Here is a 24,089-nt window from a genome sequence, read left to right as displayed (position 1 = left end):
AAAAATGTTGTCCCTCTTTTTACTTCCAAAATGTTGGGAGGTATGGGTATATATCTCTATATATATCTCTATATATATCTTTATATATATCTCTATATATATATATATATATATATAGTGAAGTTTGAGGGGATCACAGCGGGATTGTTGGCATAAATACAGGCCACTCCAAGGTGAAAAGCAAAACAGTCCGTTTATTTTGAACACAAAGATCTTCCAGCAACAGTCACAATGTAACAGAAAGAAAACAGCTTCATTCAGCAACATAAAGTCCAGCAATAAACAAAATAGCTTACTTCAGCGTTTTTTAAGTTTTCAGTACCCCAAGGTACTATCCAGGCTTGGTCTGTGGGGAAAACCCCAGGAAAATATCCCCCTGGCTATCAGGCCCCCCAGGTCTCTGAAAGTCCAGCCATTCCAACAATCCAGCCCTCCTGTGCAGCTCCTTCTCTCACTAACTGCACTCCTGCTGCTCATTCCCTTACACACCCCTTGGCTGTCCCACCTTCTGGCTGCTTAACCCTCTGGTGTTTCTTAAAGGGAACATTCTTAAATGGATGGCTCAGAACCTGAAAACCGGGGATACATATCTGCCATCCACTATAAATCCCTTCCTGCTTGTACAATATATAGTGAATAAAGTACCCCCTCTTGTAAAATATAAGGATATTATAAGTTACTGAGGAGTTTCATGACCATATAAAAGTACGAGGCTGAAGGCCGAGTTATACAGGTCATGGAACTCCGAGGTAACTTCTAATATCCTCATATTTTACAACTGGGGGTACTTTATTTATTATAATACACAAGTTTTAGTGAGTCATGTGACAGAAATGACATCAGAACTCACCGTTTATAACTGATGACATCACTACTCACCGTTTATAAGGATATCATTTACAAGATATTCATGGCTTTTGTGTATTATATATATATATATATAGCCTTGTCTTATAAAGCAGTCTTATATTATATTATACCTACTACCTACATATTTAGCCACTCTGTGCTCTCCCTTATATACAAAATCACATCCATTCAAACCTATTCACATCCAAACTCCCCCCTGCCAAAGGGTAGTCACACCCTAGAGAAAGTCCCAGCCAATCAAGTCGATGTCATATGATGATCCATGGAAACCTCCAAGTTTATACTTATGTGTATTTGTATTCTTGGAAGAATCCCTCTCGATGGGAAACAGAAGAGGCGCAAAAAGAAAGGCCCAAGTGTCCCACTGGAGTGTCGATCACATTTGAACGCAAGCTCTGCCCTTGGGGTCTATTTAGGCACAACATGAAATGACTCCACATCAGTAGCGATGAGTGAATTTTCGCAAAACGAATTAAAGTCAATAGGCTCCAAATGCATTAAAGTCAATGGGCATTTATTCTTATGGCGACTATTTTGTCCTCCACATTAAAGTCAATAGGCGTTTTTTCTTATGGGCGTTTTTTCGTAGACTGATTTTACCGCGAATTTTTGCGGGCATTTCGCGAATTTATTCGCTCGGCGCGAATCGCGCAAATTCGCCGCGAATTCGCGCATGGCAAATAAATTCGCCCATCACTACTAGAGACCTTTGGAACCTGCTCCTACTTGTATGATTAAAGACACTCTGGTTACCTTATACGTTTGCTCACCTCCTCCTCCTCCTCCTCCTCCTCCTCCTCCTCCTCCTCCTTGCTCACCAGGTGTTTGTAATTTGCCAATAAGGGGCTTTATAAGCCTGTTGCAAACGATACCCGGGTGCTTGATCATTGAAGCTCCCAAGCTAGACCTAGCCTACTACTTCTTCCTCTGACTCCTTGTTCCTGTGACTCCAGTGCCTGATTCCTGCCTTGTTCCCTGTTCCTGTCCTTGTCCTGCCTGGTTCTCCGCTCCCTGCTCCCATTAACTATTGGATCTCCTGGTATTTGACCCCGGCCTGTCTCTTCGACCATTCTCTGCCTTCAGCCTGCCCCTGACCTGGGCCAGTTTACCGGACTCTCCAAGTTTGCCGCCAGTTCTGACCTTTTTGCCTATTCCTAGGATCTTGTCTGCAGCCTGCCTCTGACCACTGACCTGGTAAAAGGACTTCTGTTTTTCTTGCAAATAACCAGCCTGCATTTACTTAAATAAATCTTTCCACGCTACAACATGTTTCTTGTGTGTCTGCACCTTAAATATCCGCTGTTTTCATGTTACACAGCACCTAGGCTCTTACCTGTAAGCCACTTACCTGTGGCCCAGCCTGACAATCCCACTCTACTCTATCCCACCCTACTCTATCCTACTCCACTCTATCTATCCTACTCTACTCTATCCTACTCTACCCTATCCCACCTACTCTATCCTACTCTACTCTATCCTACTCTACTCTATCCCACCTACTCTATCCCACCCTACTCTATCCTACTCTACTCTATCCCACCTTACTCTATCCCATTCAACTTTATCCCACCCTATTCTATCCCACCCTACTGTATCCTACTCTACCAAAGGAATGAGAATAGCCCCACCGTTTGGAATCAAGGTCTTTGTCAAGGGGAAAGAACCTTGTGTAGGGGTAACTTATGGTCTCTGCACCTCTTATACTATTATCTAGAAAATTTACTAATCCGGTGTGCCCTCCATCCACTGTTAACTCGATAACTTAAAGGTTAACCAGCAATTTATCCCCTTGTGTCACTTGTAAGCTCTTGTGAGCAAGGCCCCGTGATCCTATTTTTGTTCTGGGACCCATGTTTATTTTACATTCATGTAACTGGCTGGGGCGCTATCAATAACTGGTGATGATGATAAAGCTTTTCTCATCTCTTTTGTGAAGTTAATAAGAACTTTTATCATTTCTATGGGTGTTATTTGTTCTCACTTGTTGATTATATTTTGTGGACTATGACATCATCACAGAATTTTGATGCCATTACTCCACACTGGGGGTACATAGAGGGTTGGGGGATATGGATCCTGATGGAAAGTTCCCTGAGCAGGACTAAAACAAACCAATACCAAACCATGAGTGTTGATTAGTTATAATAATCATCATTTATTCTACAGCAGCACCAGGGCACAACATACAGAGACACTCCCCATTATATGAACAACAAACATTTATTCTCAGTGGAGGATCCAAAATACACAAGGAATTGTTTCCTGTAAACTGGAGCCATGGGGGTTAATAAAAGGGAGACCACGCCCAGTGGGAGGGGTTAGAGGAACAAGGGGCGAGTTTCTTAGAGACAAAAACTTGAGTTTCGATTCCTGTTCCTGATGTCAGTGATGGCGACTGCAGACGTGAGAGACGAGCTGAGCTGCTCCATCTGTCTGATCCTTTATACTGACCCTGTAACCCTGCCGTGTGGCCATAACTTCTGTCAGGTCTGTATTGGGACAACATGGGACACCCAGGAGGGATCTGGGGCTTATTCCTGCCCTGAATGCAGACAGGAGTATCAGGAGCGCCCTGCCCTGCCCAGGAACAGAACTCTGGGGAACATAGCAAAGCGACTCCTGACTATTCACCCAGAACCTGAATGTACTGAGATCTTCTGCACCTACTGTGTCCTCTCTCCTGTACCTGCTGCTAAATCCTGTCTCCTGTGTGAGGCTTCTCTGTGTGATACCCACCTGAGGGGGCACAGCCAGTCACACAAGCACATCTTAACTGCCCCCACACGTTCTTTTGGGGAGAGGAAATGCCCCCAACATGATGAACCCCTCAATTATTACTGCCCCAATGACTCCGTCTGTGTCTGTGAGTCCTGCTGTCGGATTGGGGAGCACAGGGGCCACACGGTGGAGCTGCTGAGTGAGGCCTCTGAGAAGAAGAAAGAGAAAGTGAGAAAAGTTGTGGAGAAACTGAGGCCAGAGAGAGAAGAGACTGAGAGAGAAGCCCAGAGACTGCAGGAGCGCAGGAGAGAAGTGGCAGAAAAATCAGCCGGTGAGACAGAGAGAGTCACTGCCCTGTTTAGAGACATCAGGGAACAGCTGGAAGCCCTAGAGAAGAGACTCCTGAGTGACATCTCCAGCCACAAAGAGAAGATTTCTCTCCCACTCACTAATCTGATCCACCAACTGGAAATAAAGAAGGACGAGCTGTCCAGGAAGATCCGTCACATTGAGGAGCTGTGCAACATGGCAGATCCACTCACTGTCCTACAGGAACGGGAATCACATGGAGCTGAATTCTGTGGGGCAGATAATAAGGCCATAGGGAGAGATGATATGAAGGTCCCACCAGTAGAGGATCTGGATGTGACTCTGATCTCAGAGATAATAATTCAGAGCTTGGAAGGAAAAGTCAATGAGATAAAGAGAAGCTACTGCTCCCGGGAGAACCCGTTCCTGTATCTGGATGGTAACACGGCTCATCGTCAGTTAAAGATTTCAAATAACAGTAAAACAGCAACATACACCCCAAACATCTTCAACGCTAATCCTGAGACGTCACTGACATTTCAGACTTATGCCCAGGTATTAAGCACCATCAGTTTCCACTCGGGGAGACATTACTGGGATGTAGATTGCAGTAAGTCGGGGTACTGGCGGGTAGGGGTGGCCTATCCCAGTATAGAGAGGGGGGGAAAAAACTCCTATATTGGGGATAATAACAAGTCCTGGGCTCTGCATAAACGGGACAACTTGGTTTCAGTGAAACATGACAAAAACATAATTCCTATTAATTCCGTTTGTTACAAAATCCGAGTGTATCTGGACTATGAGGCCGGACGTCTGCACTTCTATCAGCTGAATGAGCCAATCAGACACTTACACACCTTCACTGTCACATTCACTGAGCCCCTCCATGCTGCATTCTGGGTAAGGGAGGGCAGTGTGACCATTACTGAATAGAGAAAGTAATTATGGCCCCTTGGATGGGATCCTTGGGCTCTATAGACCTTCCCCCCATATGTTAGTAGATATATTTTATGTAATAGGTGGAAGTGTGAAGATAAACTAAGTCCATTAGTACCAGTAGATACTACTGAGGGGGCTCCAAGGGGTTGACAGTGTAAGTCAGGTAGTGCAAAGACCCTGGACAGAAGAGCAGTGAGGGGCACAAGAGCATTACTACTACATTTTACATATTACTACACTTCTTCTGTTGAGGGTCTGGGCTACTCCGCAGCTCACACTGGCTACCTCATGCACAGGGTCAGGGCACAAGCCAACCTTAGGGAACGTTGCATGTTGTGCTGCTGCACTTGGTCTTTTTATAGTTCTCAGATACAGGTTTTTATTGTGCAGCTTCCAGGATATTAGAGGGCAGGTTTCAGTTCAGTCATTATAGGGATTCATGTTAATCCTGTCTCTATAAGTTTATTCCTATGTGTTTAACATGAGCAGAATTGCTATGTTATCTCATTTAATAACCTTATTATCACAAACCATATCCTTTTTGTCACCCATAATAACCTTGGTGTCAGATATAATAACCATATTATTACATACAATAACCTTGGTATCTTATATAATAACTTTATTATGTCTTCCATAATAGCCTTACACACACTGGCCTTGGTATCTCATAAAATATTCAGATTATCACACCTGGTGACCTTGGTATCTCATACAATATTCTTATTATCACACCCTGGGACCTTGGTATTTCATTTGATATTCTTATTATCACACCCTGCGATGTTGGTATCTCATATAATATTCTTATCACACCCGGTGACCTTGGTATCTCATGTAATATTCTTATTATCACACATGGTGACCTTGGTATCTCATATAATATTCTTATCACACCCGGTGACCTTGGTATCTCATGTAATATTCTTATTATCACACATGGTGACCTTGGTATCTCATATAATATTCTTATCACACCCGGTGACCTTGGTATCTCATATAATATTCTTATCACACCCATTGACCTTGGTATCTCATGTAATATTCTTATTATCACACATGGTGACCTTGGTATCTCATATAATATTCTTATTAACACACCCGGTGACCTTGGTATCTCATATAATATTCTTATTATCACACCCAGTGACCTTGGTATCTCATATAATGACCTTGGTATATTTCATCAGTGTATTATTTGGTGATCTCTGCAATAAAGATTTATTCTGTGGCAAAAAAGTAACTGTCATTTTCTCGTCTGGTCTGGAAATTACATAATGGTGCCCTCTGGTGGGACATGGGTTGTTACCCATGGGTCATACTCACTCACTAGCTTGACATTATTAGTGGTGGAGCTGAAACTACACAGTGGACCCCACAACCATCTGGGTCCAATTCTTTCCTAGGACCCCCATGGCTGTATGGTCTGTGTATGGGAGTTACACCACTGGTTCTCCAGCATTTTATACCCTCAAGGAAGGGGTTCCCAAACTGTGGCCCTGGCTTTACCTGGAGATCTCAGAGCAGTGAATGGGGGGCTTTGCATGAAGGCCAGTTGGGGTAAGATTTAGGAGTAGATATGTATCTGTTTCCTAATATAATTGGCCTGTTGATTACAGCAATGATTGTCTATAATGTAGTTATGGGCTGGAGGGGAGCTTGAAACCCAACTGCTTTAAGGCCTTGACACATGGGGCTACTTCATGCACTTTAATCATTGTGTTTTTTAGTATCACAAAGACCTTGCACTAAAATCTTACAAGAGCCCCCCATAAATGTATAGCACCCCCCGTGCCATTGCCCTTAATGTTCATGCACCAGTCGTAACTCAATCACAGTAGCTCCATGGAATTCAGTTGAAATATATTATGGTGTGAATGTTAAGGGGGAACTATAATAGAAACCAAATATAATAAAAGCTTCATGTCATGGAAATAAGAAACTTTGTATCTAGAATCAGTTTTAAATATTCATTTCCCTGCTGAAATAATCACGTCTTCCCTCTCCCCCCCTCTCGGCATCTGTCTCTCTACCTGCAGCTTTTTACTGGTCATTTGTTTGATGGACAGTTAAAGGGGAACTATTGCGAAAATGAAAATTTAATGTAAGCTTCCTCATAGGGATGCGCCGAATCCACAATTTTGGATTCGGCCGAACCCACGAATCCTGTGCGACAAGTTTTGGCAGAATACTGAACAGAATCCTAATTTGCATATGCAAATTAGGGGTGGGAAGGGGGAAACATTTTTTATTTCCTTGTTTTGTGACAAAAACTCATGCGATTTACCTCCCCGCCCCTAATTTGCATATGGATTTGGGTTCAGTCGTGCAGAAGAATTCGACCAAATCCTGCTGAAAAAGGCTAAATCCTGTCCAAATCCCGAACCGAAACCTGGATTCAATGCATCTCTAATTCCTCATACTGAAGTAAGAATCTTTCTAAATACAATCAATTAAAAATTCTGCATTGTTTCATCAAGTTTATCTTCACTATTCCTCTCTCAGCATCTGTTTCTCTTCATTCTCTCTTCATGCAGCAGTTGGGTGTCAGATATTCACTGACAGTTAGATCCAATATATCTTATAGGGGGGCTCCTTTCCTAGCAGATGTATTAGAGCTCACTCAAATAACTGATTCCAGTACAAACAAAATCTAACAAAATAACTGCCTTTTGCACAAATCCGGCATGTAGAGAGACATGATGTCTGGTGAGTTTAATAGAGTGAGCTCTAATACATCTTCTAGGCAAAAGGAGCCCCCCTATAAGATATATTGGATGTAACTGTCAGTGAATATCTGACACCCAACTGCTGCATGAAGACAGAATGAAGAGAAACAGATGCTGAGAGAGGAATAGTGAAGATAAACTTGATTATTTCAGAAACAATGCAGAATATTTAATTGATTGTATTTAGAAAGATTATTGTTTCAGTATGAGGAAGCTTACATTACATTTTAATTTTTGCAATAGTTCCCCTTTAATTGTAATACATCAAAGTACAGACCCACAATGTACTGTCAATCAAAACCTGACTCCGCCTCTTGCGTGTGCACAGACAGGTTAGTGAGAGGGGGGACAGGGAGGAGTAACCGGATACCAGAAAGTCATGTGCCTACAGGGACCTGAACCTCTAGTGTTTAAGTTGGGGAGCAGGGACCAGTGAATGAGTGGCAGGAATACAAATGTTATAGACTCTGTAGGAGAGTGAGATAGGCAGGTAAAAGAGATACTTGCATCTGAAAATAACTATTTTTATTATCTATCACAACATTATCTTTGGATGCTATTTATAAATTTGCCATAAAAGTATTTGCCTTGTGCAGCAGGAGTCCATTAACATTAGAAACTCTGACAGTTTAAGAGGGGACAGTCAGGTTGGCAGAACTATCAGTGAAAAACGATCAACGTGACCTATAGGGAACTTCATGTAGATTAATATTTTGAAAAGAACATTTTTAGTGTCAGTATCACTTTAAAGGAACAGTAACACTAAACAATTTTATGTGACAAATCCACTCTAAACTGCTTCAATAACAGCTCTATTGTGCATAAAGTTTATTATATTCAATGCTTTGTCCAAAAAACATATTAAATCTCTGCTTCCGGATGTAAACTGTAGAATGGCGAAAGGGCGATTCTGTAAAGCAGGGAAGGAATGTCCGCAGTGCTGAAGTTAGTGTTACTGTTCCTTTAAGTAGCAAGAACAGCTTGGCTTCAACTAGGAGGGATACAAGGAGGGTCTCACAGACTAATAGGGAATTAGTGAGTGCTGATCCAGATGATGGTGCTGAGATCCTGAGGGTGTATCTATCCAGGTGTTGCTCTATCTCAGGGGTGCCCAGGACGGTCTACCACTAGATCCCCATAATGTTCCTGGAAGGCCGCGACGGACCAGAGAGGAGGGGATGTTATAGACTACGGCAGTGAAGTGACTAAGGCTCAGAAGCTGTTTCTCTACATCCGGCTCTAGGACCTCTCCTCCATCCCTGCTCCGCTGAGTTGTGGGTATGAGATGTGCACGAGGGGCCCAGAGCCCATATAAAAGGTGCGGATAGAAGCGCAGGCTGTGGCCTCTGTGCCAGGAGGGGAAGGCCCAGGAGATGGTACTGAGGAGTGACCGGCCTTATACTTGTTGGCTGCACAATCAGAACCTGAGATGTCCGACTCTTCCAGGTCACTCACCTGCTTTCCTGACCCTCACGGTCTCCTTCATCCTCCTAAACCCTCCTGTTACTTCACAGATGGGTCATTTGCAGCTGCCCAGCACATTAGCCATCGGGGTCAGGGGCTACTTAGACTGAGGGCAGGTACAACACAACACTTGCCAGGGGCCCGTGGGGAGACATGTTGTTGTTTAACACTTGTGCAGCAGTATTGTCCCATGTTATATTATTAATGTATTATACACAGCAGGACTGGGAGTAAAGAACAGCCCAGGCAAACACACACAGACTCACACACACAGACACACACACACACAGACACACACAGAGACACAGATATACACCATGTGCTGTAGTGTAGACGGCCCAGTATTTTTATGAAGGTAGATGTGTGGGGTCCAGGTATTGAGAGTAGATCTCAGGGTAACAAAGTGTGGGCACCTCTATCTCCTCAGTTAGTTCCACTGTGTCTGTGTTGTACTTGTGATTATGTGCTGGGCCTGTGTGTGTGGATTGTAAGTAATAGACTTGTGCAGGGCCACACTGGTCACACACACTAGACAACCTGCTCGGCCGTGGCAAGTTGTGTCTCTTACACACGAGTGAACTAGCGCTTGTGCACTTGTGGGAATTGTCGTGTGCGTATGTGTAGGAGGAAATATCAGATGTAGTTGGGGAGAGAGGGGACCAGACAAGGAGTAGGTGACAGAGCAGGTTTGTGCCTGATGCCCCCCAGCTTTGTACCCTACGCACTTGTCTACTCTGACTGCCCCTACTTCCAGCCCTCAACCTCTGGATCATTTCACTTGGACTAATAAACTGCTCTATTTTTATTGCAAGAACCTCCTGGCGCCTTTGTATTTTGTTTTTCATGCAAAGTAGCATATGGGAGTTATAGTTGCACTACACCCTTACTTCACTGCTTCCATATAGCAAAGGCTCAGCCTGGTGAATTAGAGTCCAATGTAACACAAGCTCCATTCCTATGGCCTCTATCCCTGCTGTGAATAATCTCCTTTTCCTTTAACTTTAACTATTCATTTCTACATCCAAATCCCTCATTGCAGATCCCTAATTCCTCCATCTCTGCCTTTAAATCTTCAGTGTCCTGAGGGATTTCAATCAACTTTCTCTGTATTTAAACAACATTTCTATTAGTTGGAGGGAGCAATTGTCCAGGACTTAATTCCAGCTTTTTATTTCTTCACTGCGGCTCAACTCCTTCAACATTGGTGGAGCGGGGAAACTTTTGGAGTCTGCACCCCTGTGACATCATCTCTCGGCTAAAAAATATACAAAGTTTCTAACTTATTTGGCAGAGACCCCACAATACGTCGCAGCTGCACCCAGATACTTTTGTAACAATTTAAGATAAACAAAGAAACTATTATAATAATTTAAGATAAGCAAAGAAACAATTGTAACAATTTAAGATAAGCAAAGAAACAATTGTAACAATTTAAGATAAGCAATGAAACAATTGTAACAATTTAAGATAAGCAATGAAAAATTTAAGACAAGCAACTAAACAATTATAAAAATTTAGGATAAGCAACTAAACAATTGTAACAATTTAAGCAACAAAACAATTGTAACAATTTAAGATAAGTTTAGAAACAATTAACAATTTAAGATAAGCAAAGAAACAATTGTAACAAAGATAAGTAACAATTTAAGATAAGTAGCAATTTAAGATAAGCAAAGAAGCAATTGTAACAATTTAAGATAAGTAAAGAAACAATTAACAATTTAAGATGAGCAAAGAAGCAATTGTAATAATTTAAGATTAGTAAAGAAACAATTGTAACAACTTAAGATAAACAAATAAACAATTGTAACAATTTAAGATAAGCAAAGAAACAATTTTAACAATTTAAGATAAGCAAAGAAGCAATTGTAACAATTTAAGATAAGTAAAGAAACAATTGTAACAATTTAAGATAAGTAAAGAAACAATTAACAATTTAAGATAAGCAAAGAAACAATTGTAACAATTTAAGATAAGCAAAGAAGCAATTGTAACAATTTAAGATAAGTAAAGAAACAATTGTAACAATTTAAGATAAGTAAAGAAACAATTAACAATTTAAGATAAGCAAAGAAACAATTGTTACCATTTAAGATAAGCAAAGAAACAATTGTAACCATTTAAGACAAGCAAAGAAACAATTGTAACAATTTAAGACAAGCAAAGAAACAATTGTAACAATTTAAGATAAGCAACAAAACAATTGTAACAATTTAAGATAAGCAGCAAAACCATTGTAACAATTTAAGATAAGCAATGAAAAATTGTAACAATTTAAGATAAGCAATAAAAACAATTGTAACAATTTAAGGTAAGCAAAGAAACAATGACAATTTAAGATAAGCAAAGATACAATCATAACAATTTAAGATAAGCAGGTCTCTTGGGGAAACTGTGACTTGCAGCTTAAAGGGAAATTTCACCTTCATTAGCAAAACTGTAATAACACATAAAAACCACAGAAATGTGTTCAAACATAACCTGCCAAATTTTGTAAACTGAACATGGTAATTAGGGGGCGTGGTCACAAAAATGGGTGTGGTCAAACATTTTGCAGCACAATCTTTTTGTCCCTCTTTCTATTTGCAAAATGTTGGGAGGTGTGAGCGTGGGCCCAATCTGCACATCACTAACTGAAACCTTGTGGGTAACCAGTCTGGGCTTTCACCTAAACAGCAGTGTAGTCAAGCAGGAACCGCAGAGCAATACACAGTGGGGGAGGTGCATATTAGGCAGAACAATAGAGTCGTCCCATATGGGCTGGAGCAACAAATCCAACACCCAAAATCCCCAACCCCTGAGCTCAGACAAACAAGGGGGTAATTGCTGCTCAGTGTAGTGACAAGTGCACAGATCTCTGGGGCAAATAAACAACAGTCAGTAAGTAAATGCCCCAGAGTAGGGGGTAACTCACCAGGAGAAGCCTCAGCAGTCTCTATAGGGTTTTGTCATTCACTCCTTCCATACTGACTGCCCTCTCTCTCCCCTAGAATTAGATATTGATTTATATAGACTGGCTATGTATTTAGTGCTGTGTATTTCTATGATACAATAATAGGGGGGATTCACACAAGTGCCTGATATTGAGACACAATAAAACTATTTTGTCTTTTAATCAGACAGTTTCCAGATTTTGTTTTTCGCACAACATCACAAACACATTTCAGTGTCTAACTTACATTATAGTGTCTAACTCAGTCATCAGGTGATGCTCAGGTGATTGACAGGTGATTGACAGGTGATTGTCAGGTGATTGACAGGTGATTGTCAGGTGATTGTCAGGTGATTGACAGGTGATTGACAGGTGACGCTCTGGTGATTGTCAGGTGATTGACAGGTGATGCTCAGGTGATTGACAGGTGATGCTCAGGTGATTGTCAGGTGATTGTCAGGTGATTGACAGGTGATTGTCAGGTGATTGACAGGTGATTGACAGGTGATGCTCAGGTGATTGTCAGGTGATTGTCAGGTGATTGACAGGTGATTGACAGGTGAGGCTCAGGTGATTGACAGGTATACAGGTGTGACATGCAAGTGATTGTGCCTTTCAGAGAGGAGATTCCCTGCCAGTAATAGGGAGCACTCGCTGTATCACCTTTAATTTCAGTTCATTTCTCATATCTCAAATGATGAATACAGCACCACATGAGTTATATCTCCTGGCAAATTTATAATCTTAACGTCCGGGCAGAGATGTTCCCTCCCCAAACACATCAGTTGCACTTGCTCCAATATAATGGAATGACCACACCCACTGTACAAGGGCCGCTAAGTCGCTGTGATCAGTCGCTGTGATCCAATGAGATGGCAGGTTTGTTTTTATAAAGTCGCTCAACAAATCACCATGTGTGGCTTCATCCTTACTGAGACACTAGCCCAAAATCCCAGTTTGGTGCCATTGTGTATGTGACTATTTCTTCATCAGCAAGACGGATGTTGGGAAGAGAAGGGACACAGTGGGAGTGGGCTGGAGGCTCTGTACTACTACTACTACTACTACTACTACTACTACTACTACTACTACTACTACTACTACTAGTACTACAGGTTTGGGACCTGTTATCCACAATGCTCAGGACCTGGGGTTTTCCATATAACAGATCTTTCCATAATTTGGATCTTCATACCTTAAGTCTACTAGAAAATCATATAAACATGAAATAAAGCCAATAGGCTGGTTTTGCCTCCAATAAGGATTAATTATATCTTAGTTGGGATCAAATACAAGCGACTGTTTTATTATTACACAGAAAAAGGAAATCAGTTTTTCAAAATTTGGGATTTTTTGGATAAAATAGTCTGTGAGAGACAGCCTTTCTGTAATTCAGAGCTTTATAGATAACAGTTTTCCAGATAACAGATCCCATACCTGTACAATTAAAATTTACCAGGGAGCCTTTTAATTTCCCTTTAAATGAACAACTGGGGAAGCAGTGGGTGAGACAACAGCCAATCAGTAGGACTTGTACCTGCGCCCGCAGTCCCCTAGTTACACCACTGTGTATAAAGATTTATACTATCTATTCACTCACAATCACAATATTGTCTTGTTCAATTAGCAAAAACGAGCAAAATAATGCAAATAGGAGGTAAAACATATCTTGTGTATAAACCAATAAGCAATTTCTATATAAACAGAATAAAATACACATTATTTCCAATCTGATTATGGAAACACTAACGAAGTTTTACACCTATTGCTGTTCTGCGATTAGATAGAAAATGAGGTTTGTACCTGCCATTAGGCTGCTGAGCCCCAACAATATGCGAATGAGCCCCCATAGTGCCTCTATAAATGGGGTGAATGGAGATTGGAGAAAACAAAGCAGAACTGATGCAGGGGGCGGAGCTACACTGAGATTTACTCCATTTTTAAATGTCATTAAAAATTTTGTTTTTCAGTTCCGTATCATTTTAACAAAAGTGTCTATAAACTGTAGTTTCTTTTAAAGGGGTTGTTCACCTTTAAATTAACTGTTAGTATGACATAGACAATGATATTCTGAGACCATTTGCAATTGGTTTTCTTTTTTTTATTATTTGAGGTTTTTGACTTATTTAGCTTTTTATTCAGCAGCTCTACAGTTTGTAATTTCAGCCATCTGGTTGCTAAGGTCCAAATTCCCCTAGCAACCATGCACTGATTTGATTAAGAGACTGGAATATAAATAGGGGAGACCTGAATAGAATAGAAAGATGAGGAATAAAAAGTAACAATAACAATACATTTGTAGCCTTACAGAGCATTTGTTTTTTAGATGGGGTCAGTGACCCCATTTGAAGGCTGGAAAGAGTCAGAAGAAAATGGGAAATAATTAAAAAAAAAACTACACAAAATATATAATGAAGACCAATTGAAAAGTTGCTTAGAATTAGCTGTTCTATAACAAACTCCACTTCTGTGAATTCCCATTGCCCATTTGGTTAACAGTCCCTATGGTCAGGGTCAGACTAGGGGGTCAGGGGTCACGGGCTTCACATCAGGGCCCTGCCCCCCTTCCACAGTCACAGCCCCCCCCTACACTGGCCTGTACCTGCTTTGTGTCTTCCCGTGGGGGGATGGGAAGTCAGAAGCGACGTCTCACTTCCATTATTGATTAGTGATTGGAAAGGGGTGTCACCTCTTCTTTTGCCTCCCATTCTCCTCCTATGAGGATTTCTCTGAGAACCCCAAAAATGTCTCTCAAGTGCTCCAGTGTGGCACTAACTAATGATAGAAATGTTCTGTTCATTTACTGGTCGGCCCAGAGGGATCAGGTCAGGGCTATTTCTAAAGCAGCAATGGAAGAGAACATGGGACTGGGATTATAAAGGGACTTATAGCTTTACTATTGTATACTGGGGAGCCTATCGTACCAGTACTGAACTGGGGGTCACTGTACCAGTATATGTCATGGGATTATTACTGTATTACTACTGTATTATTATTATTATTATTAACATGTATTTATATAGCGCCAACATATTGCGTAGCACTGTAAAGTAAATGTGATTATACAACTACATCACATGAATTACATATATAGAATATATGGAGTAACAAACATCACAATCAATACAGGTACAAAAAGGTGAGGAAGGCCCTATGCATAGGCATACAGTCTAAAGGGAAGGGAGTAATACACAAGGTGTGGGAGTGGGCAAGATCGAATTGAGTGGGTGAGAAATGTGGTATTGCGTACTGTACTACTCAGATGCTTTATATATATATATATATATATATATATATATATATATATATATATATATATAAATATATATATATATATTTATATTATTGTATTTAGTACAGCCCATACATACACATCTATAGGTGGCGGTACCTATAGGATCCCCACAGAGGCCTGTGACACACTGAACTTACACCAGGTCCGGACTGAGATTCAAAACAGGCCCTGGCATTTCAGCTACACAGAGGCCCAAACAGCCCCACCAGCCCAATAAATAGTGAGTGTCTATGACAACTTACAGCAGCCCCTCTGGCATTTGCCAGAACCCACAGATTGCCAGTCCAGAGCCTGACTTGCACCCACGGAATTGCGGCACATGTACCCTGGAAGCGGCAACATCTGGAATTCACCACAATTTCATTTGATTTGCACCAAAACGTGTGTGAATTTCAACTCATCGCCCACAATTGCGTTCTCTCCCTCGCACATTGTGGGCAAAACACGTGGTGATTGTGTGATTGTGCACTTTACCCACTGCACTTGTGTGTTTCATTCATGTTTATTGTGCTATTTGGGAAAATACACTTTTTAAAAACTTTTATGTGGAATTAGCATTGGAGCTACATTTGTGCTGCATTCTGGGTCACTGCACTGGCACAATACAAAGTGTCAGCATGAAACTGCCAGCGTCCCACTGCCTGGCAACTAGATATCCCTGCACAACTGCCACATATTTATTATTTATATATTATTATTCTTATATTATTCTTCTTCTTCTTCTTCTTCTTATTATTATTATTATTATATATGATTATATTATTATTATATTATTATTATTATTATTATTACTATTATTACTACTATTATTATATTGTTATTATAATATTATTATTATTATTATTATTATTATTATTATTACTAAAACGCACTTCTTTCGAGAAGCCTCCCCTCACTCTGCTTAACTACCAAACGCAACACCACATACAATACCACATTTCTCACCCACTTAATTCCATCTTGCCCACTCCCACACCTTGTGTATTACTCCCTTCCCTTTAGACTGTATGCCTATGCATAGGGACTTCCTCTCCTCTTTGTACCTGTATTGATTGTGATGTATGTTACTCCATATGTTCTATATATGTAATTCATGTGATGTAGTTGTATAATCACATTTACTTTACAGTGCTACGCAATATGTTGGCACTATATAAATACATGTTGATAATAATAATAATAAAATAATAATACTATTATTATATTATTATTATAGATTATTATTATTATATCATTATTATATATTATGGTTATATTATTATTATTATTATTATTATTATTATTACTATTATTATTATTATTATTATTATTATTATTATTATTATTATTATTATTATTATTATATTATTATTATATATTATGGTTATATTATTACTGTTCTGTGAATCTCTCATTCAGCCGATGCTGCAAACTGCCCAGGAAGTATATTTATACAATGGATCACGATTATTTCTTGTTATATGAACTAACAGGAGATATTTATCTGTTACCTTCCCCCGCTGAACATCAGCACAACACACTATTATTCTTACAGTGTTACTGAGTGCTGGAGCCACAGGGGTTAATCAAAAGGGAATGTGAGACAACGCCCAGTGGGAGGGGTTAGAGGAACAAGGGGCGGGTTTCTCACAGACACAAACGTGAGTTTCACTTCCTGATGTCAGTGATGGCGACTGCAGACGTGAGAGACGAGCTGAGCTGCTCCATCTGTCTGATCCTTTATACTGAGCCTGTAATGCTGCCGTGTGGGCACAACTTCTGCCAGGGCTGCATTGAGAAGGTGCTGGATACCCAGGAGGGATCTGGGGCTTATTCCTGCCCTGAATGCAGACAGGAGTATGAGGAGCGCCCTGCCCTGCCCAGGAACAGAACTCTGGGGAACATAGCAGAGAGATTCCGTCCAACTGAGACCCAACTGGGAGAGACCGGGATCTTCTGCACCTACTGTGTCCTCTCTCCTGTACCTGCTGCTAAATCCTGTCTCCTGTGTGAGGCTTCTCTGTGTGATACCCACCTGAGGGGGCACAGCCAGTCACACAAGCACATCTTAACTGCCCCCACACGTTCTTTTGGGGAGAGAACGTGTGGTGACTCCATCTGTGTCTGTGTGTCCTGCTGTCGGATTGGGGAGCACAGGGGCCACAGGGTGGAGCTGCTGAGTGAGGCCTCTGAGAAGAAGAAAGAGACACTGAGGCAAGTTCTGGAGAAACTGAGGCCAGAGAGAGAGGAGACTGAGAGAGGAGCCCAGAGACTGCAGGAGCGCAGGAGAGAAGTGGCAGAAAAATCAGCCGGTGAGACAGAGAGAGTCACTGCCCTGTTTAGAGACATCAGGGAACAGCTGGAAGCCCTAGAGAAGAGACTCCTGAATGACATCTCCAGCCAGAAAGAGAAAATTTTCCTCCACCTCCAGGGTCTAATGGAGCAGCTGGAAATAAAGAAGGACGAGCTGTCCAGGAAGATCCGTCACATTGAGGAGCTGTGCAACATGGCAGATCCACTCACTGTCCTACAGGAACGGGAATCACATGGAGCTGCAGATAATGAGGGGGGCAGAGAGAGAGATGATGAAGAGGAACATAATGTGGAATATGATACTGAGGAGGAGGATTCTGAGGGGTCAGATAGTGAGGGGGGCAGAGAGAGAGATGATATGAAGGTCCCACCAGAAGAAGATCTGGATGTGATTCTGATCTCAGAGATAATAATTCAGAGCTTGGAAGGAAAAGTCAGTGAGATAAAGAGAAGCTACTGCCCCCGGGAGAACTCGTTCCTGTATCTGGATAGTAACACGGCTCATCATCTCTTAAAAATAACAAATGGCAGTAAGAAAGCCGAAAAAAACGAGTACTGGGCAGATAGGAAGGTTATCGATCAGACATCAGAGAGCTTTCTGGATCACACCCAGGTATTAACCACCAGGAGTTTCCACTCGGGGCGACATTACTGGGAGGTCGATTGCAGTAAAGCAGTGAACTGGCGGGTAGGGGTGGCCTATCCCAGTATAGAGAGGGGGGGACATCATTCACATATTGGGAATAATAACAAGTCCTGGGTGGTGGCTCAGAAAGCTAGCATTAGGAATGGCAAATTTCAGTGTTCACTTTGTGCGGCACATGATGGAGAAGAAACCAGTTTATCTGACCCACAAGTCAGTTCCAAGCCCATTAAGCAAATCCGAGTGTATCTGGACTATGAGGCCGGACGTCTGTCCTTCTATGAGCTGAGTGAGACCATCAGACACTTACACACCTTCACTGCCAAATTCACTGAGCCCCTCCATGTTGCATTCTGGGTAAGGGAGGGCAGTGTGACCATCCAGCAATAAAGTGCCCCATTGAAGGTACCGGAAATACCAAAAATAACATTTTTATTTGAACCTGTAATACTATGATTTCCATATCTATATCCATAGTGTGAATAAAGAGATTTTTGCAGCAAAGCTCTGCGTCGACCTTGGACTGTTTCAACCAACAATATATTCTACTGATTTCCATATCTATTCATTGATACAGATGTGCGGCTCCTTTGTGCTGTATATTGACTAAAACTGCCCAATTTGCCCCCACAATTGACCTCAGTGGGAAGCATCTGGCACAGTCTATCAGACATTTTTCTTGGAGGCAACAGAAGGTGGCGGTGGGGGCATGTTTTTTATTTTTAATGCAATTGGGGTTGAAAATGACAACGATCCATCCTCTTAATCTTTATTGTAACTGTACTTTGTATTTATTATTGTAATGACCCCCCTGTCTGTCCTGTTTATTTATTGTTCTGTTGTACAATGTTGTGTTATAGGTGACACCAGATAAAAATATACCAACACGTTACCCACTGTATTGACCAGTCAATAATCAACTGAATTAAATATCTAGGAATAAAGACCCTCTTAGTTTCAGGAGATTCTTCTTGATCCACTGATTGTCCATTTTTTCTTCATAGCAGGGACCTCCCATCAGTGTTTGGGACAGAATTCATTTTAGATGGTATTATTTCTAAAATGTCTTTTTTTTTTCCACAATATCCCTACTTTAATCTCCCGGAGATCCCTCACAGCAGCCCCCTTACACAGAGGAGATCTTCTCCTTCCCAACCTTCACTTGTATTACTCAACTGTCCCAGGTTCTTGGTTTGTCCCAGATGCTGAAGAACCAAACATGCTCTTCCCATCACTAATCCAAGTATCCCTGGAACCTCCAGCTCATAGTCCCCTACGTAAGATGAGAGATTCCTTTGGTTTAACAGACTCCCCATTGTTCCTGGCAGGATTCTAGGAAATTGACTCCTTATTTACAGGCCCCACATACACCAATATAGGGTCATTCTCACTTTGCTTGCCTGCGTTCAGGGCCACCATCAGGGGGCACAGGGATGATTGTTGTCCCAGGCCCAGGCAATGTTGGGTTCTAATTGGGGCCTAATTGTCTGCAGAACAAGTAAAGAAAAGACCAAAAAAATGCTCCGGAAAAAACTTAAGAGCCACAATGGAAAAGAATGAAGAAAACCAAAGAAGCTGCAATAGAAAAGAACAAAGTACCCAAGACGGAAAAGAACAAAGTAGCAAAGACGGAAAAGAACGAAGAAGTTGCAACGGAAAAGAGTGAAGTAACCAAGATGGAAAAGAACAAAGAAGCTGTGGCGGAAAAAAAAATGAAGAAGCTGTGACGGAAAAGAATGAAGGAGCTGTGATGGTAAAGAACAAAGAAGCTTTGATGGAAAAGAATGAAGTAACGGAGACGGAAAAGAACAAAGAATGTGTGAGGGAAAGGACCAAAGTTGCCGAGACTGCACGCAGAGGAGGAGCAACCTGCCGAAATGTAAAGGTAAGTTCCACTGAACACCAATGGTTTTTTTAACTTGTGGGGGGAGGGGCTGGCCACCAATGTATTTTTGAAATGTGTAGGGGCCCTGGCCAATAATGTTTTTTAATCTGGGGGGGGTCTTGCCACCAATTGGTTTCAATTTGCACGGGGGGCTCTGGCCATCAGTGGGGTAGGTGAGCTCTGGGGTGGGTGGGGGCATTTTGTCATATGGGGCCCTACCTGCGTTACCTGCTACATTTCATATATTGGCCTAGACTTGAAGTTAAAACATTAGAAGATATTTTGGACAATGGAACATCCTTATCACCAGCCCCAGAACACACACAAGGCCATCACATTGACCACTTTCCCTACATACAACTTACACAGACTTTTAGGGTCCAATTTACTGAGGAATCCCCATTCCAAGAAGCCACAGTCGTACTTATATAGAACATACACAATCTTTCCCTTTACATAAAGCTCTTCATGGCACCAATCTCTCGCTACCATTACACATGAACAATGGGAAGAGGTCACAGACCCCACATATTATTTCTTAAGAGAGAGAGACTGGTCAATTTTCACATTTTGCCTCATTTCTACTACACTCCCATTAGGTTATGTGAAATCTTTCCAGATAGATCCCCAGCCTGCCCTCATATTCCCCAAGTGGACTTTCTCCATGTTATGTGCTCATGCCCCATTGTGGAGAGGAATTATGTAAAGCCTAAATAACAATCTGGAGATTCCCTATACAGGTATGGGATCTGTTATCCACAATGTTTTGGACCTGGAGTTTTCTGGATAAGGGATCTTCATAGCTTAAGTCTACTAGAAAATCATATAAACATTAAATAAAGCCAATAGACTGGTTTTGCCTCCAATAAGGATTAATTATATCTTAGTTGGGATCATGTACAAGCCACTGTTTTATTATTACAGGTATGGGACCTGTTATCCAGAATGCTCGGGACCTGGGGTTTTCTGGATAACTGACCTTTCTGTAATTTAGATCTTCATACCTTAAGTCTACTAGAAAACCATGTAATCGTTAAATAAATCCAATAGGCTGGTTCTGCTTCCAATAAGGATTAATTATATCTTAGTTGGGATCAAGTACAAGCGACTGTTTTATTATTACAGGTATGGGACCTGTTATTCAGAATGCTCGGGACCTGGGGTTTTCCGGATAATGGATCTTTCTGTAATTTGGATCTTCATACCTTAAGTCTATTAGAAAATCATATAAACATGAAATAAAGCCAATAGGCTGGTTTTGTCTCCAATAAGGATTAATTATATCTTAGTTGGGATCAAGTACAAGCGACTGTTTTATTATTACACAGAAAAAGGGAATGAGTTCTAAAAAACAGAATTATTTGATTACAATGGAATCAACGAGAGACGGTATTTTCAGTAATTTGGAGAATTCTGGATAACGGGTTTCTGGATAATGGATCCTATACCTGTATTATCCCACTTGAATTTTTGTTTATTTAGCGTTATAGATGAGAACAACTGTGTAGAACATTATTTAATGCTAAAAAAACCAGGGTTTAATACTCGAGTGGTTGAAACCTGTTCCCCCCTCTGTCTCTCAATGGACCAGTCCAGTCAACAAAATCCTACGGCCACAGACGTTAAGATTTCTCTCTTCCTAAAGACAAATTCTAGTGCGATCAGATGATTCCGCCAAATAATCGTGAGGTTAGTGGCCACCAAGTGATTGTGCAGATAATGAAATTTTGTCCGACATCGATCAGAAAATTGATCGGCAGGTTATAAAATTCTGATCTCTTTAAAACCCTAAGGTCTATGGCCTCCTTTACTTATAAAGTCAGAGGACTTGATACATTAGACCCAATCTGTCCAACCCACATTGGTTCAGAAACACTGGGGATGAGCTAGAGATTCATTCTTTATATTTCCCATGTGCCAATCCCCATTGCTCTGGTCCAGATGAGGAAAATTTTCACGAATAAAGGGGAGGGGACAGGGGCGATGACTGGCAGTGGCCTAGGGGCTCCCACTATGTAAATCCAGCCCTGGGTTTTGGCTTTAGCTGATACGACCATTCCTTTCCCTCGTTAGACACATTCAGTGATGGGGCAGATGTCAGATTTAGGGGAAACGGCAGGTTCACGTGAGGGAGAAACGGGGTCAGTTAGGGGGATACTAAGTGCTCAGTCAGCTCATGGGCGAAAAGGAGCCCAGAAATAGAAATTATATTCCAATATTTTTATTGAGTTTACAAAACAAAAACAAAGTTGACAATAGCCGACAGTAGCATAGTAAGAGACAGTACAGATTGAGTCTGCAAATATACCAGAAAGTCTCCACGTGTAGGTACATCAAACAGCTCACAAATGTACACATAGCTTATAGATAAATTATAAACATCCACTGTTGGTGAATAAAAAACAAAATACTGACAATCAAATGACCATTAAACTAGTGGACAAGTTCTGAAAATCCTATAAAAACAGTGACAAGTGAGATAAGACAGTGGTAACGTTTCAAATGCTAAGAAAGGCAGTCGGATAATTAGTACCGTATCTATATTCAATCCAAGGGGACCAAACCAACAGGTATTTCTGGTGGGTATCAAGTAAAATGCTAGACATTTTCTCCTGGACCATTATCCAATCAATTTTACTCTTCGTGGCCTCGACAGAGATATACCTGGTTTTCCAAGCCTTTGCGATTGTTTGTTTGGCAGCCGTCATAATCAGCAGGAAAAGTTGGAATTGGTGTGACGTGAGAGCATCAGGTTTTTTACATAATAGGGCCGTACTAGGATGTTTGGGAATAGGCGTATTAAAAATGGAATAAATCATATTATAAATTCTTATCCAAAATCTTTGAACCACAGGGCATAGCCACCAAATATGATACATAGTACCCTTATGAGTACAACCCCTAAAACACCTATCATCAGCCGAAGGTATAAATCGCGCTATACGTGCGGGGACCAAGTACCACCGGAGTAAAACCTTATAATTTGTTTCTAAGAGTGAGACATTCCTTGAAGATTTCTTGATATTAGACCAAATTACTTCCCAGTCGTCTAAGCCCATTTGACATCCTATGTCCTCTTGCCATAAGTGTGTATATGAAACCTGACGGGTGTCAGTCAGGCCAAAAAAGTTATTGTATAAAGTTGAAATCACTCCCCGCGATTTGGGCGCTTTACAACACCAATGCTCAAAAAAGGTCTGAGAACTGTTCACCACCCCAGAAGATTTCCATAAAGATTGAGCATAATGCAATACTTGGATCACTCTATAGCTTTCAACCTGTGGCACGCTATATTTCTGAGAAAAGTTCTGAGGGTATAGGGCCCTAATAAGGAGAAAAGCTGCCCTAGGTACAAAAAGTTCTGATCTCGCCACCATTGAAATAGAGTAGGTTGCAAGCCCGGTGGAAAAAGCGGATTACCCAACAAAGGAGCTGCTGGAGTCAATGGGGATTGCAACCGAAACCGCAACCTAACACTATCCCAAAGCCTAATAGTATGTAATAAGCACCCACTACCTAATTTAGGTCTAAGTTTGGTGGGGCACCAAATTAAAGCCGAAGGGAGAGTAGGGCTTACAAAAAAGAGCTTCTAGGTGGACCCAATGAGGGCTATCAGCAATCGTGTGTAAGGTCACTATTTGAGCTAATTGGGCCGCCTTATAGTATAGCGAAAAATCAGGAAAACCTAACCCCCCCTTATCCTTAGGCAACGTCATATTCGTTTTGCTAATGCGTGAGAACTTACCAGCCCAAACAAATCGCAAAAGCTTGGAGCTAAACCCAGCAAGATCAGATAACGGAACTGCAACAGGAAGGGTTCGGAACAGATATAAAAGCTTAGGAAGTATAGACATCTTTATCGAGTTGATACGCCCTATCCAAGACAGGTGGTGATGCGTCCATTTCTCCAGCAAGGCACCCAAGGATTTGTACATCGGTAAATAATTAAATTTATACATGGACTCATAGGAATTAGTAAGTTTGACCCCCAAAATAGTAATATAGTGAATTTG

At 41.3% G+C, this 24,089-nt stretch overlaps 2 protein-coding genes and 1 long non-coding RNA gene across 4 annotated transcripts in view; all 3 read left to right on the top strand.

The window, feature by feature from the left end:
* The window catches only part of LOC108710094, a 44,232-nt gene that overhangs the window by 6,671 nt on the left and 13,472 nt on the right, over positions 1-24,089 (top strand). The gene's annotated exons all lie outside the window — the stretch shown is intronic.
* On the top strand, positions 3,170-6,075 carry LOC108710093 (E3 ubiquitin-protein ligase TRIM39). Its single transcript, XM_018250498.2, has one exon. It carries the CDS (start codon positions 3,250-3,252, stop codon positions 4,828-4,830), a length of 1,581 nt encoding a protein of 526 aa, XP_018105987.1. The 5' UTR covers positions 3,170-3,249; the 3' UTR covers positions 4,831-6,075.
* On the top strand, positions 16,892-19,135 carry trim39l.3.S (tripartite motif containing 39 like gene 3 S homeolog). Of its 2 annotated transcripts, none has more exons than XM_041584681.1 (2): positions 16,892-18,644; positions 18,741-19,135. In XM_041584681.1, exon 1 carries the CDS (start codon positions 16,914-16,916, stop codon positions 18,579-18,581), a length of 1,668 nt encoding a protein of 555 aa, XP_041440615.1. In that variant the 5' UTR covers positions 16,892-16,913; the 3' UTR covers positions 18,582-18,644; positions 18,741-19,135. The 2 variants fall into 2 exon arrangements, with proteins under 2 accessions (XP_041440615.1, XP_041440614.1); XM_041584680.1 differs by having other exon boundaries at positions 16,893-18,656; positions 18,753-19,135.

The sequence above is a fragment of the Xenopus laevis genome, chromosome 2S (assembly GCF_017654675.1).
Source record: "Xenopus laevis strain J_2021 chromosome 2S, Xenopus_laevis_v10.1, whole genome shotgun sequence".
Taxonomy (NCBI): domain Eukaryota; kingdom Metazoa; phylum Chordata; class Amphibia; order Anura; family Pipidae; genus Xenopus; species Xenopus laevis.
This window is presented reverse-complemented; position numbering and strand designations above follow the sequence as displayed.

Coding starts and splice junctions, on each gene's coding strand:
- LOC108710093 (XM_018250498.2), top strand. CDS start 3,250: ATGTCAGTGATGGCGACTGCAGACGTGAGAGACGAGCTGAGCTGCTCC.
- trim39l.3.S (XM_041584681.1), top strand. CDS start 16,914: ATGTCAGTGATGGCGACTGCAGACGTGAGAGACGAGCTGAGCTGCTCC.